The 15,938-nt window shown below is 48.6% G+C and overlaps 1 protein-coding gene across 2 annotated transcripts in view; it reads right to left on the minus strand.

Moving 5' to 3' along the window:
* Positions 1-4,225: 4,225 nt before the first annotated feature.
* Positions 4,226-15,938, minus strand: part of Maml3 (mastermind like transcriptional coactivator 3) — a 434,164-nt gene continuing 422,451 nt past the window's right edge. Inside the window, exons 3-5 of one of the 2 annotated variants that reach the window (XM_052730179.1) lie at positions 14,724-14,987; positions 8,976-9,057; positions 4,226-7,666 (exon numbers count right to left, since the gene is read on the minus strand). In XM_052730179.1, the coding sequence (XP_052586139.1) occupies positions 6,669-7,666; positions 8,976-9,057; positions 14,724-14,987 (1,344 nt within the window). In that variant the 3' untranslated portion in view covers positions 4,226-6,668. Of the gene's footprint in view, positions 7,667-8,975; positions 9,061-14,723; positions 14,988-15,938 lie in introns of both variants that reach the window. The other variant, XM_052730178.1, reaches the window with a different exon arrangement.

Genomic DNA, 15,938 nt, shown 5'->3' on the forward strand with positions numbered 1-15,938 from the left:
AGTTTTCCACCTGAGAACCAGGAGTGATCCCAGCTTACAGCCTCAAAGACCTGAGGAAAAGAGGACCTAGGCTCCTCCACTAGGCGGAGTCCTCGCCGCCTGGGTCTCGGCACCCTCCCGATGCCTGTTACCGTACAAGAATATGAATAATAGACAAGAAAATAAGAAATAACAGTGCTTCCAGAACAGCAGGAGGAGCTAGCAGCTTCCTGGATAGCAGTGGACACCCCAAGGCACAGTGGTAAGGCACTGGCTTGAAAGGGGGATATTGGATTTAAGTCCCATTCCCCCATTACTAGGTGACTGACTGTGGACAAGGTCCCCCCCCATGGGAAGTTGTATGGCAGAAACTGAGCATTCCAGGGCCACGAGACCATTGTCTGTCCTACCACCTGCTGGGGCACAGATAGGACCCCCACACTCTGTAGCTCTGACCTTCATTTTCTCTCAGGCAAAATAGGGCTAATCCTCAAAAATGCCAAGCTAAGTATAATTTTTTTTTAGCCCTACATCATATTTACTGCACTCACATGTCATTTGGAAGAAGAAAAACTTTCCAAATTTTTAATATCTCAAAATAGCCTCTATTTTGTATTTAGTTTGAGCATGCTCATGCATACACATGAACACTCATGCTCACGCACACAGATGGTTAAACACATGTGGAAACAGGCAAAGGGTGTGCCAGGCTTTCAAAACTTCCAATCTTCAGATATCACCCTGGGATTTGTTCTTGTTCGAATCCACTGCCACCAGGAAACCTCTTTATTATTTTAATTACTATTAAATTGGGCTATAAGGCTCCGGGTAGAGCGAGTCTCCTCCACAGGAGATTTCATTTGTTTCTGGCCAAAGAGATGTTTTGGTGTTGTTGCTGAGACAGGAGTTCGGGCTGTCCTTGATTTCAGGATCCATCTGGCCCAGCCTTCCCAGTGCCGGGCAGGTAGTGTCTGCTCAGCAGCCTGACAGTAGTACTTACAGGTTTTGGTTAGTAAATCTGACCAATTTTACACTTAGAAATCAGAGTCTTTACCTGAAAACAATGTCATGAGGCGAGGGGCAGAGAAGGCCCTCCTTTCGTCTACCAGAGAAGTCTTAGGAGGAGAGAAGACCGAAGGGCAGAGAGATCCTTGACAAACCCTGGATACAGAAAAAAGGGAAGCTGTGGAAGAGCTTCGTGAGATGGCTGCCGCTACTCGGATGTGCTGTGGACTAAGAATAGAAACGAGGAGGAAACGCACGCTAACTGTTGTAGGTGTTTTAATGGCACCGTGGTTAGGGCAGAGAATGTTCTCTGCCATGGCATGCTGAGTGCGAGGGGCGGGGAGTGGTCACAGGCACAGGATTTGCTTTGAAGTGTTCCCCAAATTCTGCATAAGAAGTACTCATGGCAAAGTATTAGCCAGGGTTAAACTGAGTTGATGAGTGTGGGGACACTCTCTCTGCTTCCCTGATGGTTTGGAGGTGTTCAAAGTTTTAAAATCTTAAAGAGCAGTTGAAACAAATAAAAATAAACAATCAGGTTTTCCATAGCTGGGCATATCTTTTGTTCTGTGTTAGAGACTCCATGGGGGACATAGTGGCTTTGCTGGACCCATTAGTGTCGGTCTGTCCTTGATGACCTGTGATGGGCAGGGACACAAGGGCCCCAAATACATGGAAGATGCAGAAACTCCTGCTTATTATCTGAAGTGGGATGGACATCTGTGGCCCCTGGGCCACGGAATATCAGTGAGAATCTCACGGCCTTCGAACTGAGCAAAAGAGAGAAGGGGAGAGGGAAGGGGAGGAGGAGGGAGAGAGGGAGGGGGAGGGAGAGGGAGGATGAAAAGAAGACAATAAATTGAAAAGAAACTGAGAAGCTAAGACATGGGTCACATATCACAGTCTTGTTCCTTCCCAGGAAGCTTTCTCCTGCTTTGTTCCCAAGGTTGGACCTCAATCTATCACTAAGAAGAAAAGTACCACACCATTTGCCCCCTACTCCCAGATCCCCCTTTCTCAGACACAGTCTTTGAAACAACTCGCCTGAGTCTGGGAACGCTTCTTAATCCACGAAGAAGTTGCACGTGCCTCATATACCCAGTGACTTCCTGGAAATCTAGAAATGCTGCCCTCTTTGTCCCCTCATGGCACAGACAGCTCTGGGACCTTTTAACACCAGAAGACCACACACAGGAAACATTTATTTTTGGGACAGGGTTTTCCTGTGTCAACCAGGTAGCCTCACACTCAAGGAGATCCACTTGCTTCTGCTGGGATTAAAGGGGTGTGTGTGTGTGTGTGTGTGTGTGTGTGTGTGTGTGTGTGTGTGTGTGTGTGTGTGATGCCCAACAAGAGAGCACAAAGCTGGACCAGCAGGACAGAACTGCCATCACTTGGATAGGAACCCCACATCGGAAGGAGAAAGGTAGACTCGAAGTCTCATGGTGCCAACGACAGTTGCCATGCCTGCGGTGGAGGGGACAGAAGGGAGGGTGTGTACTGTGCCCAGGGGTAGTTGCTGCTATGGCAAGGGGTTTGATAGCCACCCCGGGGCTTGTTACTGTCCTCCGGTCAAATGATTTCAAATGCCCTGGTCTCAGGAGAGTAACTTTCACATTGGTCCTTGACACACAAAAATCTTATGAATCAGCTGGCACCCTGGCCCCACCCCCAATACTGTCTTGACTCTTAAGATCCATCAGTTCTGGGCATCGTCTAGATTGGCATCTACAATCATCTTGTAGAATCCTCTTAGGCACCTGAGAGGTGCCTGTGAAAATGTTTAAACACGAACTTCATACCACACATTCAGTTTTATCTTAATAAAATTATAGATTTATTTATTTCTCTTTAAAGAAGAAAGGTATCCACTCATCCAGTGCCCAACAGATCTTAGTATAAATTTTAAGGGAGTCATCATCATTCTCGGAGCTTCGTGATTTTACGCTGTTGTCAACTCCCTCTCTCGTTCCCCTTCCAACTAAAGCAGATTGACTTTTACCATCCTGTTATCTGGCGAGTCTGAGCACATCCAGCAGGACACTTTCTCCATAGCACTGTCAGACTGGAAGCACAGACCGCTGTGGCTCGGGCTAGCCTCTTCCTTCACGGTGAAGTTCATTCTTTCTCTTGAGTGATGTGTATTAAAACTCACCTTTGTTTTGGAACCATTTCTACGGATGATGTTTTTCTGTGGTCTATTTTCTGTTTATCTCAAGAGTTTTGAAACATGTCATTTTACTGTGTTTGAAGTTTAACGGGGTATCTTAAGGGCAGGTCTGCTCAGAGTGGAGAAATGGACCCGTGTATGCGATATGTTAATGAAGGGTGGGCTTGAAGGAGGAGGAAATCAAAGAGGGAGGAACAGACGGGAAGAAATCAAGCAAGGGTGCAAGTGGGAGCCATGCCCCAGCCTCCGCCTGATCCCATGGCATGCCGGAGCATCGTGCAGCCTCAGAGTTTGTCCAGACAAGTCACTGGCCTTTTATTATCCTGCAGCAGTGAGTTATTAGCTAGAGTTAGAAGAGTATAAACTTGAAGCACTTCCAGGTCAGGGTGGGTGCAGGAAAAGCCGGGTCAGACCCTGCTCTGACAGCTGCGTCGTGGGCTAGCAGAGAGGCACAGGGAAGTGGAGGCACCCAAACTGCTCCTTACAGGGGGTAAGATGGCTGAATTGTTTCTCCCTAGCACATTCCAATTTCTTTCCATCAAACTTTTACTATCCATTTCCCTTCCATATATTTTTACACATTTATTTGTGTGTTTGTCTGTGTGTGCATGCACATGAGCCATGGGGCTCATATAGAGGTCAAAGGACAACTGGCCGGGGTCTGTTCTCTCCTCCCACCCTGTGGGTTCCAGGGATTGAACCCAGGTCATCAGGCTTGGTGGCAAGCGCCTTTACCTGACGAGCTGGCCCACTATTTTCTAAATGCTCTGGCCGAGCTAGTTTCGTTCTGGTCCTGGATCTATAAACTGACTTCTTCGTCGTCGTGTTAGACCTCCCTCCCTTTCACCACATCCCTCAGGGTGCTCTAGGAAATTCAGAAAGTCTCGCTTGTGTGGTTGAATTAGAAAGGCTTGAGAGTGATTGATTCCTACTGGCAAATAAGTGTTTAAAGAACGACACCACAATTCCGAGAAAGGAACCTGTAGTTAGTCCGCTAAACCCCGGGAAGGATACATCTGCTTAAGCTGACGCTGGGCAGGGAGAGGATCCTAAGGGGAACCATGCTACGGCTCGATTCAGAGAGTGACATTTTATTTCCATTGGTTGTTTCTTCTTTAAAAGTGGTATGTCAACATTGCTTTACCTCTACATTTCAGAGTTCTGTACATTCCTTAAAGGAAATGAGCAAGGCTTGATGTACAAAGTAAGAACAGAAGATTAGAAAAATCTGAATAAAACGGAGGAAGTTGCCATAGGTCCGACAGTCTAAACCAGTAATTAGATGTCACCTGAAGTGTGATGTCACCTCTTCAATGATGAGTTAGGGAGGAAATAAAAATACTCTATTTTAAACAAACATTATATATATATATATATATATTTATATGTATACTTTTTACATATAGTAGACCCAGTGATATCTGTAGCATTGTAAAAACTTATGTACAAATAACTTTTTTTTTTTTTAGACATTACATATACATCAGCACCTTAGTAAAAACAAAACAAACGACCTCATTCAAATCTACCGCTCTAGTAGTTGGTCCTCAGGCTGAGCACTTGCAGGAGGCTTTGACGGGACGATGGAGCCCACTCCGCACCTCCAGTGTCTCCTCATTGCTTACGTGTTTCTTGTGTTTCTTTCCTGTAACCTGGCAGGAAAAGGTGATACGTCTGTGTTCTGTTTTCTCACGTCACTATTTTATTTTTATTTTTACTTTTTGGTTTTCAGTCAAGTCTCCCCAGTGGCAGTGCCTCCCCATTCTGGGAGTTCACAGTCACCCTGCCACCACCTCTTTGGAGAGGCACACAGCTCCTCCTCACCCTGGTGCCTCCGGCTTCACTTCCTGTCAGAGCAGGTCTGGAACTCTTGGGATCTGGAGAACAGAGCCACAGTCTCCGCCTCAGCTTCCCACTGCAGCGCACCTTCTCTGGACTTCCTTGGGTATGGCTGGTGCAGTCCCCACAGGCTCTGGTTCTCTGTAGTAAGATGTATGTGAAGACATGGGAGGAAGCCAGTTTGTAGGATGTATGTGTGTGTGTGTGTGTGTGTGTGTGTCTGTACACGTGCATTTGTGTGGTTAGGAGAACAGTAAACACCATGGAAAAATGCCGCTTGACCTCCAAGATGGGATTGTGGGAGGGGAGGAAAGAGGAAGAGACAAGGCTCGTGACAATGGAGGCTGTTAATTCCTTCTTGGTTTTCACTTCGGGCAGGTATGTGTGAGTGACCAAGAGACCTGCGGCACAGCTTTGGAAGTAGATTGCCTTCAGCATGGGGACCACGTCTCCCTCTCTGTAGCATCCACATTGGTAGGATGGAGTTCTGATTTTTCAGCTTTTCCATCTCTAGCATTTGATATTTGCCTTTCTGATGATAAGCAAGACTGGTTCCTGAGAGTCCCCGTTCCAACCATGTGAAGGAGCCGGGATCTTCAGGCCATTCTTCCCTGGGGATAGCAGAAGTATGGGTGTGACTCCTATAAACCACTTGGCTCCCGCGGAGACCTTTGTACACCAGACGCGGTCGAAAGTCTTCTTGCTTTGACTCTGCCTTTGCCCCGGGTGCTTCAGCTCCTGGGTAGTCTGGAGGGAGAAGTGAAGGCAGGCTGGCACAGAGGCCAGGAGGAACAGAGGCCGTGGTGAGGGAGGAAGGGGCTGAGCTGGCAGACCCTGAATTCAGCAGGGGTCTTTCCACCCTATGGCCATAAACAGATGAAGAATAGCTAGGCGTGTCAAATCGGATGGGGACTCTGGGAATCTCAGCGCAACCTAGAGTGATGGCCGCCGTGGCCGCTGGCAGAAGCTGGCCTTCAGGGCTACTAGATGGGCCCTTCTCAAGCATCGTTGTCTATCCCGCTGAGGGGGCTGGCAGCAACACCTTACCATTCCTGAGGGTCATCGCTGGGCAGGAGACGGACAGACCTGCAGGACCCTTGCTTGTCTCCCTTGGGCCAGCTCAGGCGAGCTCACTGTTCTGTGTTCCTGCCTCCGCATCCAGTAACACATCTGGAAGTATACAACTCCTTCCATCCAGCATTCAGAGCATTTCTGACCTATGCACATGGCCTGTGTGTCTCCCAGCATCCTCTGCTGGGCTTTCTCTGGCTGAGGTTCCGTCTCTGAGGTCTCGGGACCTGAGGCAGGAAGAAGGTCTAAGGAGACCTCATCTTGGGCCATAGTCCCTCTGGGCTGGAACCACTCTTTCTGGACCAGTAGGTCCCAGGGGTGCTTAGCAGAGGAACTCTTGCTGCCTCGGCTTACCCACCTGCTCTCCACATCCCTTCTCTGCAAGCAGGTATCTGTGTGGCCTCTCTACTTGATTGCTCTTTGGAAGGCAGGTGGGATGAAGCCCCACGGAGCTGGGGGTCGACACCTGGACCTTCCACTTCAGCCAGCTGTCATTTTTCTCAGTTTACGTGGGTCAAAAAAACAAAAAACAAGGATGGGGCACCATCCTGTTTCTTTCTCGCCTGTGAGGCTTCCACCACTGCAGCTCTTGGGCCCCTTCTGACTAGGGGTTAAATAGTTCATCAAGCTCTTGCATCCACTCATCCCCTGGGCCACCTTTGATGATGGAGTCCACGAGGTCTGTACTGTCTGGGAGGCCGGGGAACGAAGCCCCAGCACCCTCACCACTATAACTGTATGACATGTCCTGAGCGGGGTTCCGCTCATAGGCCTGGCCCTGATTGCTTGCGGCAAAGCTGCCGCCCACCATCTGCTGCTGTGCTGGGGGCTGGCTGAATGTCGCCATGCCAGGGACACCCTGGCTCAGACCAGACATGACCAGTGGCCTCACCTGGCTGGTACCTTGCTGCCCTGTGAGTGGTGGCATCATCTGACGGCCCATAGCTGCTGGATTGAGGGTTCTCACGGCGCCAGTGTTAGTGTCCAGGACTGACTGGCTTAGTCCCTGTGGGAAGTGTTGTTTGGTCAGTCTTGGCTGACCAGCTTGAAGTGGGTAGCTGGCGCCATTGTTGAACGGTCCCAACTCTCCACTAGTCCTCCCGGGCACTCCCGGCAAGCCTCTCTGTTGCCAGCTTTGTGCTCCTTGTTGGACGGTTCCCATGACACTCTGAAGCCTTGGTGGGCCTTGGGGCCTTGGCAAGGCCTGGCTCACGGGTCCTTTCAGCTGCTGGTGCTGCTGGGAAAGAGCCGAGTTCACCAGCATGCTCTGCCCGAAGCCACTCACCATGCCTACCCCTTGTCCAGAGGCAGGCTGCCTGGGTCCCTGGGCTTGGTTGTGTGAGATGTTCATGCCACTTTGGTTAGGATGCTGCAACATTTGGGTCATTCCTGTGCTCATGTTGTACATTCCTGGTTGGCTGGTTGGAGGGGCACTATAAGGGGCCAGTCCTATCTCTGACTGGGCTGCTGCTGTGGCCATTGTCCCTGGGTTCTGGGAGGGTCCCATTCCCATCATGCCTGCGTTCTGTGCCATCAACCTCGATGTTCGCATGCTCTGGAGGGCTGCCTGGTTTCTCACGGCTGCTATGTCCTGGGGTGAACCTACAGGGAAAAAAAGAACAGTTATCACCCACTATTCTCTATATCAGTATGTTGTAAGATGTTGCTAGAATTTTCCTTGGGAATGTCAGTCCTGTATATGAAATGATCTACTGCAATAACACATCTTCATAAAAGGTCATTACTTAAATGATTAGAACATGTGAGTTGTGAAAATTTTGCAAAGTATTGAAAAGTACAAAGTCAGAAATTAAAGTCACCTGAATCCCAGCATCCAGAGAAGATCCCTGCCAGTTCTTATTTATATTTAAATAGACACAGAAAATTGAGGTCATACCCTGGTGTTCTGTTTGTTCACGTTCACAATGCAAGGCATTTCCTATTTTGGATACTCTGCCATCAAGTCAGTGGGATACCATCTCTTCGGGTGTTAGGAAAATGTACCATGGGCTAAGCTGAGTGTGGTGATACGTACCTGTAGGCCTCTCAACAGGGAAGACAGGGAGGTATGAGGATTGAGAGCCCAGGCTTGGGCTACAGAGTGAACTCCAGGTTGGCCTAAAGCATAGGGTGGGATTCTGTCTCAGAAAGAAGGAGGAGGAGGAGGAAGAGTAAATAATGTCTGTTCACCACATCTCTTTGTGAAGTGGAATTCAGCTCAGTAGAGAATCTGCTCAATGAAGTCTCCATTTGACTGTTTTTTTTTTTTCCTTTAAGACTTGAGTAGGATTTGAAGTAGAAGGTCGTTACCGCTGCCTACAAGCTATCTTACCAACGAGACATGCTTCAGATCCACCTTGTAGCTCTCCATGAGCTCTAGTGTCTCTGACTCATTGGCCTGTGTCTGCAGCTAGAAAAAGAAGCCATCCTGTGTCTCTTGTTACTTGGCAAAGAATCTCGTGTCTTCCTGTAGCGAAAACCCTTTTGGATTGGCAACCACTCTGCCCCCCTCCCTTCCCCTCCCCTTCCTTCTCCTCCCCTCCCCTCCGTCACTAAGATGACTGTCTAGCCATGCAAACAGGACTGATACTGGGGCCGACAAGCACTAGCTTGTCCTTACAGGTTGTTCAACTGTCAAAATATTCTGTAGCCTTGACAATGGAGAGCGGTCTGAGTCTTGCTACTACACTGTACCCTGGGCTGGCTAGAACTTCTCTGTGACCACCAAGGATCAGCAAGGATCAGAGGGGTCCTCTGGGAATCCTTCACTCTTGCTCTTCTCCGTTCGCCAGTTATTAGGTTGGCTGGTTACTACCCAGATTTAAATAGCATCTGGAAAGCATTGCGCTGGCCGCGGATCTGCACACACCTCACTTGCGGAGTCAGGGCCAGCAGGGACACAGTGGCTCACCTTGGAACTGGTTGACCTGCTGCACTGGGTAGGGAGTCCGCTGCTGCTGGAGGTGCTGGCGGGGCAGATGCGACTGCTGTATCTGCTAGGATGACAGGAGACAGGAGAAGCCGGAGGTGAGCAGGGAGAGCACACAGTCGAGCACCTGCCAGCTTGGATGAAGGCCGGCTGTTTATTATTTTTTCCCCAAAACTAAGCTTTGTGTGGAAAAACAACACGCGTATAGGCAAGGGCTGCATAAAGTAAACAAGTGAGTGGATTTTTACGAAGTAGAAACACCTAGAAAATGAGTCTCACCCTCAAATCCAGAAACAGATGCTGCCAGAAGCGCCAGTCATTCCTCCCCCTTGACCCCCTTGAGTACCATCAACTTCACTGTGAACCACATGGACTACTTACTCACCGCTGGGTCTGCACTTCTCTGAGGATTCTGTGCTCGACGACGTTTCCATTTCTCCTAAGGCTGACTCCTCATGCTGAGCTGTATGGTTACCTTCACTACTGACTAGTATTCGATCACACAGACACACCTGCTAGGGACAGTCATTGAGGGTGTTTCTAGCCTGGGACTGTTGCCGATATCACTGCTGTGACATACCTACCTTCTGCTGGAATTTTCCTGCATTTCTGATGTTTGACTTGCTGGCTTGTGCACCCAGCAAAGCAATTTTAACTCTGATTTTCCTGTATCAGTATGACTGCTTTCCTTAGCATCGTGTGGACCTGGCTCAAAGGGACAAGCTACAACCTTTTAGTGACCTCAGTAGATGCTGTGGGTACAGAAAGATAGCCTCCTCGGGATATACATACGTACACACATACATACATAATACATACATAATATATGCATACATATATAAATGTGTGTGTATATCACACATATACATACATATATATATTATATACATACATATGCACATATATAGGCTAATCACACACACACATATATGTTAATCTTATTCTCATGAAGTCATACCACCTGTACAATACATGTCTATAAGTAAGATACTCTGGGGCTGGAGAGATGGCTCAGCAGCTAAGAGAACTGGCTGCACATCCAGAGGTCCTGAGTTCAATTCCCAGCAACCACATGGTGGCTCCCAACCATCTACAGTGGGATTCGATGCCCTCTTCTAGCTTAAAGTCATACATGCAGATAGAGTGCTCATGTACAATAAATAAATAAATCTTTTTTTTTTTTTAAAGTAAGATACTCTGAATTTGGCTGAGCATTGGTGGTGCACACCGTCAATCCCAGCACTAGAGAGGCAGAGGCAGGTAGATCTCTGTGAGTTCAAGGCCAGCCTGGTCTGCAAAGTGAGTTCCAGGACAGCCAAGGCTACACAGACACACCCTGTCTCCAGAAACTAAACAACAACAACACCTCCGAATCTGCTGCTCTGAAGCAGACATGTAGAATTCCACCTATTCTAGGAGTCGGAGGCCCGCCTTTTAGTCTTTCCTCTTTGGCTCCTGGGGATTCTGCGCCACAAGCATCATTACCAACATGCTGGACAGGCTGTTCGATCATTATCATATGCAAAGGCAAGAGACACAGGGCAGGGGGAGAGAGCAGGGAATGAGGCTTTGAGTTCTCGGTTGGCCATCAAGTTGCCACGTGACCTTCGACGCTGCTTAACCTCTTTCCAGCAGCTGCTGAATATTCATTAAGTACTTTTCATCTGGGAGGGCCAAAAAGAACGTGCCAGCAGATCCCCGCTCTTCAGAGAGCTCATTATAAAAACAACACGCACTGGCTACCTCTTACCACACGTGTGTGCTTCTATTTTCTCTCTCATGTTTGTTCCTGGGCAGGTCTGCAGTGTTCTGTTTTTCTTTCCTTTCCTCTAAAATGCCAGCCAGCATCCTGGCATCCAAAGGTTAAAAAAAACGAAAAACAAAAAAACAAACCAGAACAGCCTCTGCCCTGTTGACCCCAGCCTGTGCGTCTACCATAGGATTCTACACAAAAAGAAATGAATCAATGCGGAGACCATTACGGGTGTAGGCCAGAAACCATGCAAACCTTTCAGGCAGTAATGCAAGGACATTATTGAGAGCAAGTGAGCTTTTAAAAGTTTCTCCTGGCCTGGGGAGATAGCTGAGCCAGCAAAGTAATGAACTGCCTCAGAAGCTGAGGCCCTGAGTTCGAGTCCTAGAGCCCAGGTTAAAAAAAAAAAAAGTCAGGTGTGGTGTAAGTCCAGGGCTGGGGAGGCGGAAGCAGGTGGTTCTCTGGCCAAACAGTCTAGCCTGCTTCGAAAGCTCCAGGTCTGGAGACTCTCTGTCTTAATAAACAAGGTAGACAGCGCCAGAGAATGCTACCTATGGTTGATTTATGTCCTACACACACACACACACACACACACACACACACACACACACACACACACACACACACACACACACACGGGGTGTTCTGTTCAACCTGCGTGAACGGAAGAGACAGACATGCTGCACGCTTGTTGAGAATAAGGCATTAGCCTCAGTCCCCACCTGCTTTTTGTTTTTGTTTTTTTTCGAGGCAGAGTGTAGTTTTGGTGCCTGTCCTGGATCTCTGTAGCCCAGGCTGGCCTCGAACTCACAGAGATCCACTTGGCTCTGCTCCTGAGTGCTGGGATCAAAGGTGTGCGCCACCACCACCCAGCCCCCACCTGATTTTAACCTTCTTGGTTCCGATCGCCAGGTCAGCTGAGTTCCTGAAGATAGGCAGGATCTCAACTGTTTCCCCTCACCTGGGCTTTCATGAAGCACAAGTGTTTCCAATACATTGTTTTCAGACCCAAAAGTGCGGGGGTATGCTCAATGTTGCAGAGACTGAGAAAATCACAGTCGGTGCGGTGCTGATGTGAAAATCAGTATTTACTCTCAGGGCTGGGGTGCAGTTCAGCAGTAAAGCCCTTGCCTAACATGTGTGAGGCCCTTGGTTCCATCCCCAGCATTGCCAACAACAACAGCAAAGAATTCTCAAAGCAGAAAGCTGAGACCATCCCACCCAGGAGCCCGAGTCACCTCCCCTCCTAAGCAACACACAGGGCACAGGCAGGCAAGACATGAACATTGACATGGATGGCACATGGGGCTGCAGCTTTTCCACGACAGTCCCTAATGCTGTCCTGTGTCCTAAGAGCCATTCCCATATACATTTGTGTATATGGTTTCCTAATGAATTTGTATACCATCATCTCAAGTAATCTTTAAGACAGGAAAATTATGCAAACCTAACCTGCTAGATGAAGACAGACTGTTTTTTTTTTTTAAATTATGCCTGCTTGTGTGTGTGAGCTCGCGTGTCACACACATACACACACAGGAATGTATGTATGTGTGTGGTGTGTGCCAAGGCACTTATGTGGAGGGTACAGGACAACCTCTGATATTCGTCCTTACCTTCTATCTTGTTTGAGACAGGGTCTCTTGCTTGTCTCTCTCTATATCAGCTAGCTGGCCTGATAGCTTCTGAGGGTCCCTGTGTTCTTCCATCTCACTGAAGGAATGTTGTGATTACAAATGGGCACTCCTGCATCTAGGATTCAATGCAGGTCTCCATGCTTCTCTAGCAAGCATTTTACCTATCTCTTCGGCCTTACATGATTTGTTTATTTGTTCAAAATCACATTAACTGCGAAAGGATGGACAAGTCCCAACCCTGAGCCAAGCGATTTCAACTTGGTCCCTCCTAATGTGTGCATCCAGTTGCTAAGGCAACTCAGACAGCATCCTGTTTCCTTCACGTTTTCCAGGTAGTCCCATCTCACCATGGTTCTGAGGGGTTTCTGTCTTGTCTCCTTGTCCACAGGCCTGGGTTTGACACACCTCTCCCTGCAATCTTCCATCTCCCTTTCTATTCCTTCCCCAGGGCTCGGCTGAGCAGGCGGAGGTGTGGCCTGAGAGCACACCCCTGGGTGGGCACAGATGAGTTCTGTCTGCTTACCCTGACTCCTTCTGTGCCTTGCCTGCAGCACATGTATCAGAAATCATTTCTCAGGGCACCAGGCACACCTGAAAATGTCCTGGGTTTGGTGGCGGGGAGATTTACAAAGCCCAGCGTCCCTTAGCAGCTCCATTTATCACTGCCGGAGAGATATTAGCACAGCTCCTTGTCACACACCTTATGCAGGGTGAGAGGGATAGAGGTTTGTTTGTACAATAGCTGCCAGGTGGCTGACTGACCTTGGTAAGAAGGGAGATAATTACATAGCTGTTCAGGAACAAAAGCAAGAGCGAGGAACAGAAGCAAGCTATGCTCAACAGCACACCTCTTCTCTTTGGAGGGCGACTGCTCGGACTTGGGACTGCTGTTCTTGGTGGGTAGGGAGCTTGATGTGCCTGGATCCCACTCAGTGCCTTGGAGAGGAAACTCCAAAATTCTAATTCTATTAGGAACAAGTATGAGCAAGCGGCAAAGGGTTCCTGGGTTTCCCAGGACAGCCTCACACCTGTGATTCAGAGCCAGCCTGCCGGGTGAGATGCCCTAAGCAGGTCCCCACAGGGGCCATCAGGGGATCTCCTGTGGACAGACCTAGGTGGTTCCTTGGGATAACACTAAATCAAGCACCAGCATCTCTCACAACAAAACAAATCAAAGCCTACAAGGGTGGTCTGCAGAGAAGGCTTTCTTCCAGAGCTGGAGGAGTTATATGGCTGGGGTGGGCAAGGAGGCCTGGGGTGAAGGTGGCATCTTGTACTAGGCCTTCCTTTCGCTCACAGATTGCCTAAGCTGTAGGAAAAAGTGTCGGGACTTTCTCCAGTTGCTCCCTTTCCATGACCCTGTCCAAGTTCCCTGATAGTTCTGTGCCTGATTGTATTGTCGCCGGTCTACCATTTACAACCAATTCAGCAGAATTCTCCACTCTTTCCTTCTGAATCATTTGGGTTCTTTTTCAGTGTGTGTGTGTGTGTGTGTGTGTGTGTGTGTGTGTGTGTGTGTGTGTGTGAGAGAGAGAGAGAGAGAGAGAGAGAGAGAGAGAGAGAGAGAGAGAGATCAACCCTGAGTTTCATTCCTCAGGGACCATCCACCTTGTTTTATGAGTGTGTGTGTTTGTGTGTATGTGTGCGTGTATTTGTGTGTGTGTATATGTGTGTTTGTGTGTATGTGTATGTATGTGTGCGTTTGTGTGTGTGTGTTTGTGTGTGAGAGAGAGAGAGATCAACCCCGAGTTTCATTGCTCAGGGACCATCTGCCTTGTCTTTTGAGACAGGCCCCCGTCTAGCGAACCCCAGGGCCCCACCTCCCCACTGCTGTGGTGATGACAGAGCGCTGCCATGCCTGGCTCTTTACATAGGTTTTCTGCCGGTGAACCAAGGTCCTTACGGTTGCGTGGCAAGCCCTTTACCAGCTGAACTATCTTCCCAGCTCACGAATTACATGTACTATTGCTATTTTGCTTAATGCTAGTAATGTCGGGGCCTACGGTAAGTGTGAGCTAGCCCCCACCACACGCTGGTTATAAAGACCCCTGGACCAGCGATCAGGAGAAAAGGAGTCAGGCAAGAATGGAAGAACTGTCCAGTTAACAGTCCTTCCAACTGATGGCTGAAGCCTGTCTTTAAGGAACAAACTAACGTTATGGGAGAAAAGCCTAGCTACTTGAAAAGGTGAAAATTCCACAGGTTCTTCTACGCTCCTGTGAAAGGCCAGTCTCTGAGTATCTTGACAGGGACAATGCTGACATCCTCACAAACAGCAGGTGCCAAACAGATGCTAGCTGAATTGATGGCTCGCACCTTGGAGGAGGGGGCGTTACCTACCTGCTCCGCCAGGATCTGCTGCTGCTGCTGCTGCTGCTGCTGCTGCTGCTGCTGCCGCTGCTCCCGGAGGAACTGTTGCTTCTGATGCTCCATCAGCTGGGCCCGTTGATCCATTAGCATCTGCTTCATGATGGCTGCCGGTGGCTGGCTGCCTAGAAAGCCAAGACCCCCAGGACTGGCTCCGGAGACCATGCTGCTCGACCCTGGGGGCACAGAGTTCTGCATGGGGCCCGAGGTCCTGGGAAGACCAACTGTGTGCTGCTCCTAGAGGGAACGAAAGCAAGCGATTTAGAGATTCTGCCAGGACACTTCCTGCCATTTCATGGGAAACTTCGGAGGGGAATGGGGCAGGGGTCCTAGCTGAGGGATTGATTCCAGGGCTTCTGAGTGATACCCATTAAACCTCCAGAAAACGATCCTGTAATTCTCCATAAAAACCATCCTGTTGGCCTCAGCACAGGAGAACTGGAGAGGCTCCACAGAGGCAGGGGATAGTAGCAGTAACAGAGAGTGGGTCTGGGACATGGGAAGCCAATTCATCTGTTTCCAATGGGATGGCATGGTGGCTGTCCACTGGGATTTCAATGTTCCTATCTCTCTAAAGAGAGGAAATAAGCCCTCAGGCTGGGCTCACCATAAGTCTCAAAGGCAGCATCCATCCTTATCTTTCCTGATAATCCTACTCCTTACTGTCTACTTTGCCAAAACGGACATCTCAGTAAATATGAGAGACATACATAGACAATCGGACCCGATGGTGGATGTTAGTCTATCTAACCAAAACACCAGCTTTTGTATGTGCATGAGTGAGTGTGTGGGTGCATTTTAAATTCTGCCAGACAGTTTTTTGATAGTAGGAACTGAAATGTTTTATTTTTGATCAAAGCTCTATCTTTCCTTCTTTCTTTCTTGTTTTTTTTTTTTTGGGGACAGGGTTTCTCTGTAACTCTGGCTGTCCTGAAACTCCCTCTATAGACCAGGCTAGCCTCAAACTCAAGAGATCTACCCATCTCTGCCACCTGTGTGCTAAGCTACCACACCCGACCAAAGCGATATAATCTTAAGATTGGGAAGAGAAAGGGGTTCAGTAGGAGGGGGAGGACGCGAAAGGATAATAGTAAGAAATGTGATCAAAGCGTGTTATATGTATGAAATGAGAAGGTCTATATTTTTAAAAGCAATGTAATCTCCTAATCTCTTTAAATATAGAATTGC

This window comes from Peromyscus californicus, unplaced genomic scaffold, assembly GCF_007827085.1.
Source record: "Peromyscus californicus insignis strain IS unplaced genomic scaffold, ASM782708v3 Scaffold_9__1_contigs__length_137607984, whole genome shotgun sequence".
NCBI lineage: Eukaryota > Metazoa > Chordata > Mammalia > Rodentia > Cricetidae > Peromyscus > Peromyscus californicus.